Source organism: Mus caroli, chromosome 8 (genome assembly GCF_900094665.2).
Source record: "Mus caroli chromosome 8, CAROLI_EIJ_v1.1, whole genome shotgun sequence".
NCBI lineage: Eukaryota > Metazoa > Chordata > Mammalia > Rodentia > Muridae > Mus > Mus caroli.
This window is the reverse complement of record NC_034577.1, coordinates 39,755,101-39,771,868: the sequence shown is the minus strand read 5'-3', so window position 1 is coordinate 39,771,868 and position 16,768 is coordinate 39,755,101. Positions and strand designations below refer to the sequence as shown.

Sequence of the window (16,768 nt, the reverse complement as noted above, 5' to 3'; positions counted from 1 at the left end):
GGGCGCTGGCGTGTTTGTAAACATGGTGCTGAGGTGGTGGATCCTTAAGGACTTGCTGGCCAGCCAGTCTTCTACTTGGTGAGTTCCAGGCCAAACAAGGCCATTTCTCAAAAGAGACGGTTAATGGCACCGGATGAAGGACACCGGAAATTGTACTGTGGTCTTCCACACTGATGCTGTCTTGTCTAATTAGTTTCTTAGGGGTCCAACAGCAGAACCAGAAGAGAATAGATTTGTCTAAAACTTTGCCTACGGGAGTCTCCTCACGAGACTGGCTAGCATTGGACCCCTTATAGCGTGTGCTTATAAGTCAACTACTAGTGAAGCCGAATTAAGAGGATCACCTGAGCTCTGGAGAAAGATGGAGAGAGGAGAGGATGGGGTGAGGTGGAGGTATAGCCACTCTTACCAGACTGGGCGCTCCAGAGGTCTTGTTCACCTTTATACATCCAGTGTCTAGAAAAAGACCTACAACAGTTGGGTTTATCCCACAAAGAGGTCTGGAGATTTAAGGCTCAGCCCAGGTTCTTACTCTGCCTCCTATGTAAACAGAATAAAACCATCATGTTTCCAGCCTATTTTGAGAACGTCCCGTCCCTCTCTCCGCTGGAGAGGTGGCCCACTGCCTAGTTATGTCAAATTTCTGGTGTTTATATTCAGAATTTCTACTGGGCAAGAGTGGCTGTACACACATAAACTTAAGTTCCAGGAAAACTTAGCGGACAATCTCCCTCATTAACGATTCTTTTGCCAAAATTTACATCAAGGTTGCTTCTAATTCAACGTACATTCGGGAATAGGCAAGAAAAATGGTAGCTTTATAGGATCGTTAAGATTATCTTACAACGCACTGGAGAAGGATAAAAACCAAAGGACGGTTCATGAGACTCTAACAACCCTCTTGGTGGATCCAGCCAGGTTGCTGTCAAAGCTACCTGGAAGTTACTCAGAGAGTGATGTTTTAGCTTATGCAGAACTAGCGGTAGAAATAACAGCGCTTTCCCAACACACCAGAAAGAATACTCGAATAACCTGTCATTAAGAACGGCATTTTGTACATTTGAGATAAGTCCTTATCTGTCGATGTGGACACAATAGGGCACCAAATTAAGCGTACAAAAATCTTGGCTCAAACTGAACACCTGGTTTTCAGGAGTCTGGGGCTTCCTCCAGGACCCCAGTCGGTTGCCTCTTCACACTCAGTGCCTCAGAGCTATGGGTTCGGGTTCAAACGCCCGGAGAGGGGCAGCCGTGGGCTCGGACCCCGACTCCACGCCTCCTCTCGCGTCCTGCGGGCCGGGCTACCGGTTTTTTTTTTTTTTTTTTTTTTAATAGCGGTTACCACGTCGCTCGCCCTGCGGGCTAGCGAGGCCGAGGTGGCGGCGCCTAGGGCTGAGGACAGCCTGTGTCCCCCCACCGTGGAGGTTCGGCGGTACCCACCCCGGGTGCTCGCCTCCGTCGGGCACCGAGCCGGGGAAACGGACCCCGAACGCAGGGGAGGGCCGTCTCGCCCGCTGGAGACCGACCGGATGCGGAAGCCCGAGCGCCGCTCACCTGCGAACTGTGGCCGCCACCGACTCTCGCGCCGCGCCGAGCGTTCGGGTTCTCGCTCGCTCTGCGCACGCGCAGCCACACCTCCACCATTCTCCCTCCCCCGCGGTGGAAGCTAACGGAGACCGGCGCACGCCGGAGCGCGGGCGGAAGCTCCGGGGGATGGACTCGGCGGAAGGGGAAAGGCGGGGCGAGCGCGGAGCTGAGTCTCTGCCGGCGAGGGTGAGGGCTGCGCTCCTGTTGTCGGTAGTTCCGGGAGACCCGGTCAAAGTGATCAGGCCGGCGCTGCAGGGGCGACAGCTTCTCGGCAGGACCTCGCGAGGTCTCGGAGGCTCATGGAAAGGAGGCCACCAAGGCCTCCCTGTTGTCCAGGGCATCACCTGCTCGCCTACCCACGACGCTGCGGTAGGTCTAGACGTCCGGGATGGTTTCCTACAAAGACGCTGTAATCTTGTAATTCTGTAACAAGATGACAGTAATAAAAATGGAGGACGACTGTGTGTTTTGTTCGATTTTATTTCAGCAAAACGCTGTTTACACGAACCAGTCCTGGTGGTGGATGCCGTTAGTCTCAGCACTTGGGAATAGAGGGAGAGGGATCCCTGTGTTCTACATAGTGACTTCCAGGCCAGCCAGGGCTGTATCGTGAGGCCCGTGTCAAAGGGGGTAAAAGTTCAAATTCAAGCATAGTTAATATGCACCAGGGGCAGGTAACCTATAAAGGATGGCCCTTCTGATGGTGAAGGTCCACTTTAAGCAATCTAAAAAATGATCTCTACAGACGGTTGAGTGCCTTAATTTCTTGTTGACACATCTAAGGGTCAGGAACGCACTACACTCCTGATCTCTATCCTCTTATCACCAGAGTACACGAATATGTTACTTTATCTGGCACAAGAAATTAGCTGATGCAATTATATTTACATTATCCAGGAGCTCTTTGTGTAATCAGCCACTATAAATCCCTATAAAAGGGAGAGGCAAAAGCTTCCAAGCCAGTTAGTTGTGGGAGCTGGGCTACAAAATAGTTGAGTGATGTGTGGAAGAGTCAATGAGCCCAAAGAATGCATGCATCTCTGGAAGACTGAAAAGAGGGGAGAAGTGACTTCTACTCCGAAAGAACTCAAATATGCCTGGATCTTAGATTTCTGACCTCCACAGCTCCCTAATCCAAATCGATGAGTTGTTTTATACATCTAACTTTGTAGTAATTTGTTACAGCCATAATAAGTTCTCAGCACTTAAATAAAGGTACAAAGGAAGCGAGCACAAACTTAACATTATATCCTAGGGACTACCAGTGGATTGTTTGTCAGAGCCATGACAGAATAGCTAACACAGTGAGGAAAGATGTGTTGACTCACATTTTGAGAGGGTTCAGTCCTTCATGGCACTACAGAGCAGCAGTTTGTGGAATTATAAAACTGGAGAATCTGGCCTACAGGAAGAGGCCAGGGCAAGGTATAACGCTAGAAATACCTCTAGTGACCTTCTTCTACCTAGGCCCCACCTCCTCCCTATCACCACCTGCTAATAATGCCAGCATATTATGAATCCATCAAGGGTCACTTCATTGATGAGATCAGAGCCCACATGATGTCTCTGGAAATGCCCTTACAGACACACCCAGAGGTGAGCTTCACTAAATGTCTAGGTGTTTCTAATCAAGTGTGTGTGTGTGTGTGTGTATGTGTGATCACAACCACAGCCATCAGACTCAAGAAAGAACTCTTATTTTGAACAGTATATTTTATATTTTTGGGGTCCTGATTATTAACAAAGAGAAAGTTTTTTCTTCATTTTGTTGGCTCAAAGACAGTATTTCACTTAATTTTTAACTAATGAAAAAATATTCTGTCAGGGTAGATATAAAGTGTTTGAGTAGACATTTCTCCAAAGAAGATACAAATAGCCAACAACACAAGAAAACACAGGGACTTCACTAAATATGATGATTTGAATGAAAATAACCTCTATATGCATGTGTTTGAATGCTTAGTCCTCAGTTGGTGGAAGTGTTTGGGAAGGAGTAAGGTGTGCCTTGTTGGAAGTGTGGCACTAGGGGTGAGCTTTGGCAAAGGCCTCAAAAGCCTACCCCTCTGCCTCCTGCTTTTGGATTAAGAAGGGAGTTGTCATCTGTCCCTGCTGCCATGCCATGCCTTTGCTATCATGGACTCTGACCCTCTGAAACTGGGAACCCAACTAAATGCTCTATTTTATAAGTTGCCTTGGTCACGGTGCTTTGACACAGCAATAAAAAAGTCACTTAAGACACTACCCATTAAGGAAATGCATATCAAAAATCTGTGAAGGCCTGTGAGATGATCGCGTCTGGTAAGTAAATGTGCTAGAATTAGATCCCAGAACACAAGAAAACATCCAAGGCCAGGGAGACAGCACAACTGGTACAAAGTAATTCCAAAGGCAACCTGACAACCTGAATAGGACTTCTAGATTCCACAGTGGAAGTAAAAAACTGGCTACAACCTCACAACTTTTCTATGACACACCTGTGCTCACAAAGTTACCCTAGAACCACAGCTTCACTGTGGTACATCTGTACCTGCACACCAAGCATACAAAGTCAGACAATGAGGTTCATTTTAGCCCCTCTTGGAGAGTTACCATTTTATAAATAGCTGTTGCAAAAACTAGAAATAGACAACAAGATGGACAAGACTCAAAGAAATTGGAAGCCTTTTGCACAGTTGATACATAAGACAGCAGGAGAGGAAATTATGGTATTTCCTTGAAAATAGTAAATAGAATTATATGAACTAGCAATTCCATTTCAGGATATATGCCCAAAAGAATTCAAAGCAGCGTTTTGGATATTTGTACATCTAGATTCGTAGTATTGTTATTTATAATACTCAAAATATAAAAATAACCTGAGTCTATGAACATAAAATGTTGATACAGGCACTTGCATACACAGTGGAATTTTACCCAATCACAAAAAGGAACGAAATCCTAATACATGAAAGTTTAAGAAATGATGCTAAATGAAAAAAGCTCGTCAGAAAAGACAAATACATGATTCCACGTGTAAGAGGCCTGGAATAATGTAATTCATGGACATGAGTCAGAGTGAGTGTGAAGCGGTTCTGGGGAGGAGACTGGCAAGTTGTTTGATGGCAGAGCTTCTGTCCAGTAGCCTGGTAGAGAGAGTTTTGGACATGGATAGCATGAGTTCTTTGGTGGCAGAGTATCTATGCAATTGCCTGCGAGAGGAAATTCTGGAAATGTATAATGACTGTTACACAACATGAATGTTCTTACTACTACACTGTGAAAATGGTTACTATGGTAACATTTCAGTTTTGTGTATTTTACAATAAAAGCAATTGACTTTTTTCAAAAAAAATATTTATTTACTTATTATATGTAAGTACACTGTAGCTGTCTTCATACACTCCAGAAGAGGACATCAGATTTTGTTACAGATGGTTGTGAGACACCATGTGGTTGCTGGGATTTGAACTCAGGACCTTTGGAAGAGCAATCGGCACTCTTAACCACTGAGCCATCTCACCAGCCCCCAGCAATTGACTTTTAATAACGATTCTCTTGAAGACTGAATTTTTTTTTTAAGTCTTGATTCATTATTGTCCTTCAGGCTGGTTACAACAAATCCTATAGTGTATCTTCTCTCCCCCAGTTCAGGAGAAAGGAAAAGCAGTTCAAGGTGGCAGCAGGTAAGGCACCTTGATTCCTGGTCCAGAGATGGCCTGTCTCCGTGTCGGTGTAAGAGTCATGGCAGGGGTCTTGTCTTTGTAACTTTAATTATCTTCAAACCTTATTTTTAATGATGGTTCTCAAACACTTTAACCTCCCTTTAGCCCACCACGCACCAGAGGTAGTGGAGAAGAAAGGATATAGGGGAAATGGACCTGTTTAGAAATGGTTCTTTGCAGCAAATCCTGTCTGTGTTGTCTGGAAATTGGCAGTTCAGTTCACAGGTCAGCAGTAGTGAAAGATCCTGACAGAATGTAAAAGGTCACAGAAGCCCTGAAATTGGCAAAATAGATTTCATTGTTAGCAGAACTAGCTTCACTGATTTAGAAAAATAGAGGTGCACAATGCTCTGGCTGCTCCTAGAACCCATGTGTCTGCCAATGTTTTGACCATTCCTTGAACCCTTGTGTGTGCCCATTGAAGCCCATTGCCAGGTGTTTGTGATATTGGTTGCTGGGGAAGAGTCAGAAAGTCTCCCCAGCAACCACAGCCAGGGCCAATCTGGATTTGCTGCACCTGCACCAGACTCTTTCCTTGTACCCCTCCCATGCCCATTTCTTGAGAAATCATTTTGGAATAGACATTGTTTAGATCTGGAAATCCCGTACTGCCCCCTTCTCCTTTCCCCACTGAGGGCCTATTAAAAACTGGGACCCCTTTCCCCTCGGGGTCGACTCCTCTACCCCTGCATGGGATACGAGTCGTCCCCAGAGCTCTGGCTTTCCCCGAATAAAGCTTCGTGTGGTTTGCATCAAGTTTGGTCTCTCGTGAGTTCTTGGGGGTCTGCTATTATACCCGAGGCTTGAGTGAGGGTCTCTCTTTGGAGATCTTTCATTGGAGGCTCGTCCCAGGATTGGCGTGACCACCCACGTCTCTGAAGACCCACTTGGAGGTGAGATTTCTTGTCTAAAAATATTTCTGTGAGCTGGAGAGGTTTGGTGCTGAAATTTGCAGCCACGACGTTTCATGAGAAATGGAGACCTGTGCCTCAAGATAAGGCATGGAGTGTGAACAGCAGACGTGCTGGAATCACTGGCTGCCCACTCTGGGGGACACCCCGGAGCGAGGGGAAGGACTCCAGAGTCCCTCTGGGGCGGGGAGTGAAGAGTCAGTAGTCTTCCTAGATTGGAAGACTTACGCACTTCCCGGACTTTTTTGCATTTCTGAGTTGGTTTTGTCCTTTAGAAGACGGGCATTTGTCTGTGTGTGTGTGTCTGTTTTGTGTTTTCTGTGGTTTGAACGATGGGACAGACTGTAAATGACCTGCCTAAGTTTGACTTTAGACCACTGGACTGAAGTTAGGTCAAGGGCCCATAATCTTTCAGTAGAAATTAAGAAAAGACCTTGCAGACTTTTTGCGTCTCCGAGTGGCCGGCTTTTGATGTAGGATGGCCACCGGAGGGGACTTTTGATTTGACTCTTATCTTTGAAGTTAAAGCCCTTGTTTTTCAGAGCAGACCTGGGTCCTACCCGGATCAACATTACTATCTGGCAGGACCTCGTCCAGAATCCACCGTCATTCTCCAGCGTAGGTCAGGCTTCTGAGCCCTGACTCTTCGAGAAACAAAAGCGAAACCAAAGGTTCCACCCGAAACGGAGCCTCCTCTTCAACCCACAGCATGTGTCTTGTTTCAACATGTACATCTGTCTCAGCTGACATCACTCTGCCAATCAGCCCGAGTCTATGGAAGCGGCAAGAAACTGCAGCACACTACCAGAAGTTGTTTGGTGCATTTCTCTAAGGAGACCCAACAAATGCAGCTCAACTACAGGACGTAAGGCGGACCAATTCATGTGTGCTGTTAGCCAAGACGCCTTCATCACGTGTCCTTTCACATGCTTGCTTTAGCAGAACATCCTCTCACCTGTGTCTGCTTCAGCAAAATGTTCCTTCAGGAGTTGGCCTTAGTTCTCCACCTGTGTACACTTCAGGAAAACATTCCTTCATGCCCCAGCAAAACACCTTCCAACACAACACAAGACTCTCCAAAGATCCCTTAAGTTTCCACTTCATGTCTTCTCTCCTTTCTTGAGGTAAGGTTTCATGGAGCTCAGGCTGTCTTCACACTCACTGAGGATGGCCTTGAACTCCTGATCTTCCTCTTCTAATTCTAGGATTTCAGGCTTGCCCCCACTACATCTGATTCATAGCGCCTTAAAAAATTTTAACCTTTATTTTATTTATTTATTTATTTATTTATTTATAGCCCTGGCTGTCCTGGAACTCACTCTGTAGACCAGGCTGGCCTCAAACTCAGAAAACTGCCTGCCCCTGCCTCCCAAGTGCTGGGATAAAAGGCATGCGCCACCACTGCCCAGCTTTAACCTTTATTTTTATTTTATGTGTGTGGGTATTTTGCCTGGGTGCAGTGCCCAAGGAAGCCAGAAAAATGTGTTGGATGCCTTGGAACTTGAGTTACAGGTGCCAGGTGGTATGGGAAATCTCATCCTGGACCTCTGGAAGAGCAGCCAGAACTCTTAACTGATGAGCCATCTCTATAGCTTTTTAAGAGATGCTAACATCACCCATATAGGCTGTGCCAATGCCCTTCCTGTAGTCACACCTTCCAATAGTTAATCATTGGTAATTGGGTTTCAGCATAGGTATTTGGAAGGAGACTTCAAACATCCAGACCATTGTGATCAATTTCTCTCTCTCCTCAAACAAATGTAGTGAAGTAGCACATAGAACATTCAAAAGTTTAACCCATATGCATTATTGGGATCATGAGATATCAAAGTCTTAATAATTTGCCAATTACTAATATTGGATGTTAAAGGCCAGATGAGTTTACAGTTATTTTTAGGTTTTATAACTTGAAATATTAGTGATTTAGTAAGAATTAAATTATATGGCTAGGATAGACTTCACAACTGGCAAACATAGATATCACCTATCTGTGTCCTCTGATGCCATCCTCAATAGGAGGGGACAGATGATAAGGATATTAGATGGGAACTAATATATTTTTAGTAACAAGTCACTAGACTCTACTGATCTGGATGATCTGATGATCCACCAAAAATTGATTAATGTATTTATTCAGCCAAATTGTGGTAGGTCATTGAAAGAGTAAACAGACGAGTTATACTTACAACTAAACACCCATCATGCATGGGGCAGGGGTAAGAATATTTGTATCTCTTCCAGAAGTCCTGAATTCAGTTCCCAGAACCCACATCTGGTGGTTTACAATGCCTTTATCTCCAGCTCCATGGGATCCAACGTCTCTTCTAGCCACTTTAGGGTACTTCACAACAACATAAACATTAAAGGAAAAAAATCCCCACCCCCACACACATGCACACTGCTCCTTGTTTTCTCCTGAGGGTATCAAAGGGGGGAAATACAAAAACAGCAAAAGCTATATACAAACAAACAAAGTTCAGATTTCCATCCCCAATACTGTCATGTGGAGTAGCCTAGGCTAACCTCTCGGAGGGTAGGAAGGCAGTGCCTTTTGTGCTATGTGCCAGCTGGCTCCCTGTCCACTGGAGACCCAGACAGGAAGAGCAGAACTTGCAGCTGAGCCTAGCCCATACCTGACATGTCTGACCTGTACTTCGCAGTCATAGATGACTTATGTGGAGGTAGTTCATTATGCAAAGGCGATTGACTTCATAGTCTCTGGATTTCAGTTTTAGGATAGACCTTTGACAACTATTTGTCCTGGTATACACTGATTTCACTTTCAGTAATTTAAAATCTGTTTCTTTTTAAAAGATTAATGACGTTGGATAATTTTTCTTTTTTTCCCTTTTATTTAAAATAGATTCCTTTCTCACATAATATATCCTGGTTATGGTTTTCCTTCCCTCTACTCCTCCCAGGTCTTCCCCACCTTCCCTCCCATCTGGGTCCAGTCCCTTTTGGTCTCCCAGTTGAAAAGAACAGACTTCTAAGAGACAATAATAAAATACAACAAAATCAAATATAATAAGATAAAAACTATCACATCAAAGTTGGGTAAGAGAAGGAAAAGAGCCCAACAGAAGGCACAAGAATCAAAGACCCATTCATTTGCTCATCAGGAATCCCATTAAAGTAGAAGCCATAATATATGTGTGGAGGACCTGGTGCAGACTCATGCAGGCCCTGTGCATGCTGCCTCAGTCTCTGTGAGTTCATATGAGCTTTGCTCATGTTGATTTAGAGGGCCTTGCTTTCTTGCAGTCCTCCATCCTGTCTGCTCTTACATTCTTTCTGGCTCCTCTTCTGAGGGAGTTCCCTGGGTTCTGAGAGGAAGGATTTGATAGAGACATCCCATTTAGGCTAACTGTTCCAAAATCTCTCTGACTTTGCATAAGTTTTCAATATGAACATTTTTACTTACAAATATGGAACACCACTCACTATAATTTACATATGTTCTGAAATTGCATTGAGAGGTTCACCATCCTGTAAACATTGCCAATACATTCTTAGACAAAGATGAGTGATGTCCACCTGCTTTGTCTGGCATTTTAAAATGGCCATTTCCTCCTTATCTTCATTGGGAGTTCAGTCAGAAGCCATTCACTCCCACTTACATTTCATTACTCCACTTACATGGTAAAGATTGCCTTGGGGCCTATCAGAATGCACTAACAATAAAGGTATATAAGTAAGACATTACTTTCATTTTTTAAAAGATTTTTAAAAGATTTATTATGACAGTACACTGTAGCTGTCTTCAGACACACCAAAAGAGGGCATCAGATCCCATTACAGATGGTTGTGAGCCACCATGTGAACTCAGAATCTCTGGAAGAGCAGCCAGTGCTCTTAACCGCTGAGCCATCTCTTCAGTGCCCAAGACATTATTTTTTAATTTTCTCTTTCAGCTCTTAAAGCTGATAGGACTTAGGGGTTAGAGAGGTGGCTCAGCTCTCCAGAGCATATATTGCTTTTACAGAAGACCCAGGTTTGGTGCCCAGCACCTACACTGGGTGGCTTAAGTTCCCGGAGACTTGATGCCCTCCTCTGAACTCTGGCCTCGTGGCCACATACCAAGTGCACACACCTCCACTCAGGTCCACCCACATACACATAAAAAATATATATAATAAACCTTTTCAAAGGAACTGTTAGGACCCCACAGGACTACAGGAAAGGGACATTCCGACTCAGATTTAAGGGACTCAGGTTACAATGAGGTACTGATTTTGTGCCTCATTTTCTTCAATGCCTTCTGAGGTCAGCCACGCCCTTCTATCCCTTGGTGTTGCCTCACGTCAGTGATCCTCCTGCCATACACACCAGAGCTGGCCTAGCAGTAAGAGAGTGTGTGCTCTGAGGCAGCTGTCAGACTGTGGGTGTGCACTTCTCCAGCCCTGCATTACTCTTGGAACCATACTTACTTCAGTTACAGAGTTGGCCTGCAGTAAATGTTAGGCCAGTTTCCCCTTGCTAATTATACTCACTCCGTTCATGCCAGGGCAACAAGTGTGCTTCTGTTCTCACAGAGCAACACCACTGGACATTCTAGAGCACGGCACACTGGTCTTAGACTCATGGGTTTATGAAACCCTGTTTTTGCTCCTTTGGAATGTGAGATGATAAAGCCATTGAGTTCTTCAGAAATGCTGTGGTACAGAAGTTAAGTGTTGAAACTGAAGGGAGTCTTATGTGGAGTGACATCAAATCCTAGTTCCAAGGTCTACTAGCTTTGCGATCGAGTCAAGTTCCTCTAGTGCCTCTATTTCCCCATCTGTCATCAGGCTCGACAGTATCTGTTGGGGTGGGGATGAAATGTCTAGAGCTTTTCTCTGTAATCACATTTGGTATGAGAAACTCATTATCTTCCTACGTTTTCTTAGCCCATATAAAAGAATGCAATGTTCTGTGAACACCAACTAATATTAAAAAGCGACAAGCTTGGGGCGGAAGAGATAGCTCCGTGGTGAAGAGCACTCAATGGTCTTACAGCGGAGTCAGGTTCAGTTCCCAGCATCCTCATGGTCACAGTCACACATAGCTGTTCCTACCTCCAGTTCTGGGGATCCCATGTTCTTTTCTTGCAGTGAGCACCACATGCACACAGCACACAAACAAACACAGGCAAGCAAAGTGCTCGCATAAAATAAAATTTAAAAATTTAAAAATCTTTTTAGAAACCCTTTTAGAAACATGAGAAACATACTTGTCTTTAAATAGTTATAAAAACAATTCACTTAAATACTACATTCTATTAGAATTAAATTTTAGGGATGCTTTTTAAATATATGACTTCATCTCCCACTTGAAATCCATATGCCATTGGGGAAATTTATTATGAAGACCTGGAATGAATACATGGGTGGACTGTTAATGTACACCTGTGCCTTCTCTTGAATAATAACTTTTTTTGTGTAATACTTTGTTTTAAGCAAGCAAGCAAACACTTTGCTTCATGAGTATTGTGACTTTTCTCTCTCTCTCTTTTTTTTTTTTGATGAAATGGCACAATACTTATTACAGATGGAACGACCCCTTTACAGAAAAAAACAAAATCAAAAACCCAGTGTAGCCACAATATATAATGCTGCATTGTAACACGTATGTTACTTGTCTGCTACTCAGAGGGCACTACCCATCAACATATTAGCGAACACTGCAAACCTAGGCTGCACACCTTTGATTCCAGTACTCTGAAAGCAGAGGCAAGCAGATCTCTGGGGGGGTCCAGACTAGCCTGGTCCACATAGTGAGTTTCAGGATAGCCAGGTTTACACAGAGAGACCCTGTCACAAAACAAAATAGTACAAGTTAAAGAACCTGGAATTCTTCATCACAGTGTCAATGGGGGCAGGAGGGAGGTGCTAGCTCCTTATCTGTCAAGCTTCTCTTGTTTTCTTATTTCATTTTTTTTTTTTTTGTTGGTCTTCTCTACTCTATCTCCTCTCCCAGTGTCTTCAGAAATCCTTCATTTCCATCATCTCTCTAAGACAGTCAACACCCTTTATGGGCTTTGGCAGCTCTGTTATAGTATTGAGCAGCATTTGGACATCTTTCATCTCAGCAAACGTTGTCTGTAGACTACCGGCTGCAGTCAAGAGAGGAAAAGAAAATATGTTCTCTCAAAATTCTTTCAACCAGTTTCTTTTGCGTGGGTAACAGCTTTTGTACCGAGTAGTTGTTGGCAACAAAAACACAAAATCGGAGCCAAATCGATTGTGGCAGCTATGTACATACACTCTCTGGCACTGGGGAGTCTTTCCATAAGTAAGTGGGAACCACAGGCTTCGCTTGACTCCTCCAGGTTTGTCTTAGTCCCCTACCCTTGGGCAGTGGAGTGGGGTCGGTTGGAAGAAAGTAGTAAAAGAGAGGATCAGGGACAGTACGAGGTTAATCAGAGAGCTAGAGAACAAGGCTGGCGTCTGGTATGGGGCTGTAGGCAAGGCGAGGAGCGGAGAGGCGAAAATAAGGGGGTACCTGAGCGGAGCTCAACGCAGGCTTCTGACACCTGCAGCAAAATTTTCCACGAACAGACGCGGTCCCCGGGGGGCGGGGGCGGGGCTCGGGAAGTAGCGGGGTCCACTGCGATTGGTCGCGCCCCTTTCCGGCCGCCCCCGCCCCGGGTGGGCGGGGCGACCCCGCCCCACTGTCACTCAGCCGAAGGTCCCGCCCCCGCCCCCGCGCGTCTCGAGCCCTTGGGGTTTCAGTCCCCCTCGCGGTCCCGCTACCTGGGCGCGCCCGGTCGGCGGGCAGCTGCGGGCCCGGCGCGGGGCGGCGGCACCGAGACGGGCGGGGGGCGCGGCGGTGTCTGTTGGAGCGGTTCCCGCGCAGGGCCGCCGGCGAGGGCATGAGCGCGGGCTGCCCTTGCCTCGCGAGCGGCGGCGGGAGCGGCGAGGCGGCGGGGCGCCGCGCACAGGCCACGGCCCGGGGCGGCGCCGGGGGGCAGCGGGCCGGGAGATGAGCCTGTCGCCAGCGGCCCAGGAAGCAGCATGCACCGCGATGCCACCGACAGCAGCGGCGCCCGCCGCGGCCCCACGTCCGCCGCAGACGCCTGCTGCGCTGCCCGGGGCTCCGCGGATCGGCCGCGGACGGCGGACCTCCCGGGCTGGGGCTGGCGGGGGCCCGCGGCCGTGGCCGCCCTGGCCGTGCTGGCGCTGTGCTGCCTGGTCCCGGGCTGGGGACCGGCGGCGGGCACGGGGCCGGGCGCCGTGCTGCTGCGCCTCAGCCTGTACCTGAGCTGCGCCGCGGCCGCCTTGCTGCTGGGGACACTGGTCTCGCTCGTCTGCTGGAGCCCGCGCGCCCGGACGCCGGACTTCGTCTCTTCCTGGAGCCGGCTGGCGGCGACCGTCCGCTGTCCGCTGCGGGTGAGTACCGGTCTCGGCTGCCTCGCGTGCCCGCGGCCTCGTGCGCGCGCAGACCCCGGGGGGCTCCGGCCGGGTGGCCCTCCCGCAGCCGAAGCCCGCGGAAGACTGGGCGGCGCGGGCTTGGCCACGCGCGCCGTTTTAGGAGCTCTAGTTAACTCATCCACCATCCTCTGCACGGAGAGATCCATCCAGGCGGGTCTCCGATGTTGAAGTGCAGTTGGTGAGTGCCGTGAAAAATCCGCTCACAGCACCCACAGGAGGCAGGCTTCGCATTCAGCACTGATGCTCCTGTTTGGTTCTTCGAGCTGTAGTGGCTGGGAGATAACTTTATGACTGGCTTCCAGAAGAGAAAACTTGGTTAGGTCACCCAGTCCGAGGGAGCTCACTCAATGGGCCCCGCGTACTTCATACCTGTAATGTCCTGTCTTCCATCATGTTGGTTAAGTTGTCATGATTTGAGGGGGTTGAGGGGGCGGCATGCTCACCAGGAACCACTGTCGTTTGTTAAGAGGAAAAGCTGTCCTCAGGCAGGTGTAGGACATCAGGGTTGTGGTTAAGTAGGAATATGTAGGTTATGTTGCGGAACCTAGGAAAGGACTGGATTTTCAACGTGCTTTGCCCTCCTTCCTACCGACCCTCTGTTTGCCTTATATCAAACTTTACCTCCAGTCTGTTTATAATAACCCTTTAAAAGGACCTTCATTTTACCGGAACTTGGCTGATTGATATCTTCATAAAACTAAAATTGCCCGAGATCTTGGGGGCCAGGGCAATGGCAGTGGCTCAACTTCATGAAAACGTTTGTTAGAGTGACTGCTGTCCCCGGAGTTTCTGTTTGCTTATGGCATGAACCGTTTATTACTTTGTGGAAGAGCTTCCTACGTTTCAAAATGACTTTCCAGAGCCTGTCCCTTCAGAATGGCATCCTCACTTATTAGACTCAGGAAACACAGCGGCAGTCTCAAAAGAATAGCAATGCCTGTTCCGCTTAGAAACTTTGATTTGGCTAAACATTTATTTGTAACTATCGTTTGCAACTTAGAGTTGGTGGGTAGATGTGTTCTTCCTTCTATTCTTTTCTCAGTTCTAATAAGTAAGGGTCCTAAAAGTTTACCAGTTAGGTTTTAGACCTAGAAGGCACACCACAGTTTAAATATTATACATACAAACATATACTAAGTTCAGTATAAATTTATTGAGCATCTTTTATAAACCAACTCTTACATGTTTTTGAAGTTTGGGTTGAATTAGCAAGCCACGTAAAAGTTCTAGTCAATGCAGATTATATTCCTGTGAGGAACCAGACAAGAAATAAGATAATTTTGGATGGTGTTTATAAAGCAAAAATGAAACTAAGAGCTGAGTGGCTGTGCATGAATGTAGGTGAAGGAAAGGAGTGCAAATGGTGGGCTAGGTTCACAGTTGTGATATTATCATTTACCTGTCAGGTCCCCAACCTCCTCACTGCAGGGATTGCCTCTTGGTTTCCTTCAGGGCATACACCATCACACCTCCTGGTTTGTTTCTGAGTAAAGGGAAATTTAAATTGTCGTCCAGGAAAATGATTTTGCAAATGATTTAGGGGAAAAAAAGTCCAGCAAGTGTAAACCTGATTTCAGGTTATAGAAGGGGTACATTTTAACCTGGGGAAAGGTATTACTGGCTATCCCATTTCAACTCAAATCCTGGTGACAGCTTTACCTAAAATCATCAGGAAGCTACTTTCTAAGTTGCAGATCAAAAACTGAAGGGCGGGCTGGTGAGATGGCTCAGCGGGTAAGAGCACTGACTGCTCTTCCAAAGGTCCTGAGTTCAAATCTCAGCAACCACATGGTGGCTCATAACCACCCTTAATGAGATCTGATGCCCTCTTCTGGTGCATCTGAATATAGCGATAGTGTACTTATGTATAATAATAAATAAATCTTTGGGCCGGACTGAGCAAGCGGGGCTGTCTGGAGGGAGCAGAAGTCCTAAATTCAATCCCCAACAACCACATGAAGGCTCACAACCATCTGTACAGCTACAGTGTGCTCACATACATAAAATAAATAAATAAATCTTTAAAAAAAATTGAAGGGCATGTTAGTCACAGAATATTCAGGTTTTCTTACAGGCGATGCTTACTCCAGCCCCACCGTTTGCTGTTATTTGCATTAACTCAGGTTTTTAAGTGAGTGTTGTCTTTATGAATGGAGGGCTGGGAAGCAGAGACATGTGGTGTAGTGTAAGATATCTGGGAGTTCTGTGGGAGTAGACTAGAAACTGGACCACACAGGTCATCCACCATATGTAGAACAGGAGGCTGGCTAGCAGTCAGCCAAATGGAGACAGCCGAGCAGTGAATACTACAGAAATTCAGATTCAGAATTTAAAAATGCTCTGTACTTCTGTAGTGCCCTTCCAAGGCTTTACATACAGGCTGGATAAAAATCCTTTTCTATCCCTTCTCTCCCAACTTCTCTCCCTCTTTGGTTTCCTTCGGTGGAGGAAAAAAACCCAAACCTGCACACATTGCTAACAGTAGATAAAGACTTGTTTTTTGTTTTTGTTTTTGTTTTTGGAGGCAGAGGCTTGCTATATAGGCCAGACTAGCCTTGAACTCTCTCTCTTTTTAAAGAATACTTTTAAAAAAGTGTATATATGGTGTCTGCATGTATGTGTGTATACATGTATGTGGGTACACTTGCCTAAGTCCAGGCCAAAGGTCAGCAGTTGACATTTCTATCAAGTTGATAAATATTATCATAAAACTGAAAACAGCTTAAGTCCTTTGGGGCCAGGAGAATGGCAGTTGCTCAACTTCATGAAAATGTTACTCCACTAAAGAGGCAGAAAGACTGTGAGAGCCAGAGGGGATAGGGTCACCAAAGAAACAGGGCCTTCTGGACACAAGAGGACTGACGTACCTGTGGACTCACAGAGACTGTCGAGGCACACACAGGGCCTGCACAGGTCTAAGCCAGATGGGGTCCCAGTGCCAAGATGGGAAGTGGATATGAGCTCCCACTCACAAAGGAAAATTAGTTTTCTCCAACAGTCTCACTGGGTGTGTAAAACCACATTTAAGGGCAGGCAGGCCTCATACCCACCGGAGATGATACAAAATGAACTCAATGGCATTTTTGGAATTTTCTTTTTTTGTTGTTTTTTTTTGGTTGTTGGTTGTTGTGGGTTTTTTTTTTTTTTTTTTTTTTTT

General features: G+C 46.2%; 2 protein-coding genes across 7 annotated transcripts in view; one reads left to right on the top strand and one right to left on the bottom strand.

Moving 5' to 3' along the window:
- Cfap97 (cilia and flagella associated protein 97) overlaps positions 1-13,506 on the bottom strand; it is a 45,965-nt gene extending 32,459 nt beyond the window's left edge. The window contains exons 1-2 of one of the 6 annotated variants that reach the window (XM_021169442.2): positions 1,143-1,299; positions 410-540 (exon numbers count right to left, since the gene is read on the bottom strand). The gene's annotated coding sequence lies outside the window, so the exon portion shown is untranslated. The other 5 variants (XM_021169443.2, XM_021169445.1, XM_021169440.2 and 2 more) reach the window with 5 other exon arrangements.
- Snx25 (sorting nexin 25) overlaps positions 13,110-16,768 on the top strand; it is a 116,837-nt gene continuing 113,178 nt past the window's right edge. Inside the window, exon 1 of the mRNA XM_021169438.2 lies at positions 13,110-13,569. Coding sequence (XP_021025097.2) covers positions 13,195-13,569 — 375 coding nt within the window. The 5' untranslated portion in view covers positions 13,110-13,194. The remainder of the gene's footprint in view (positions 13,570-16,768) is intronic.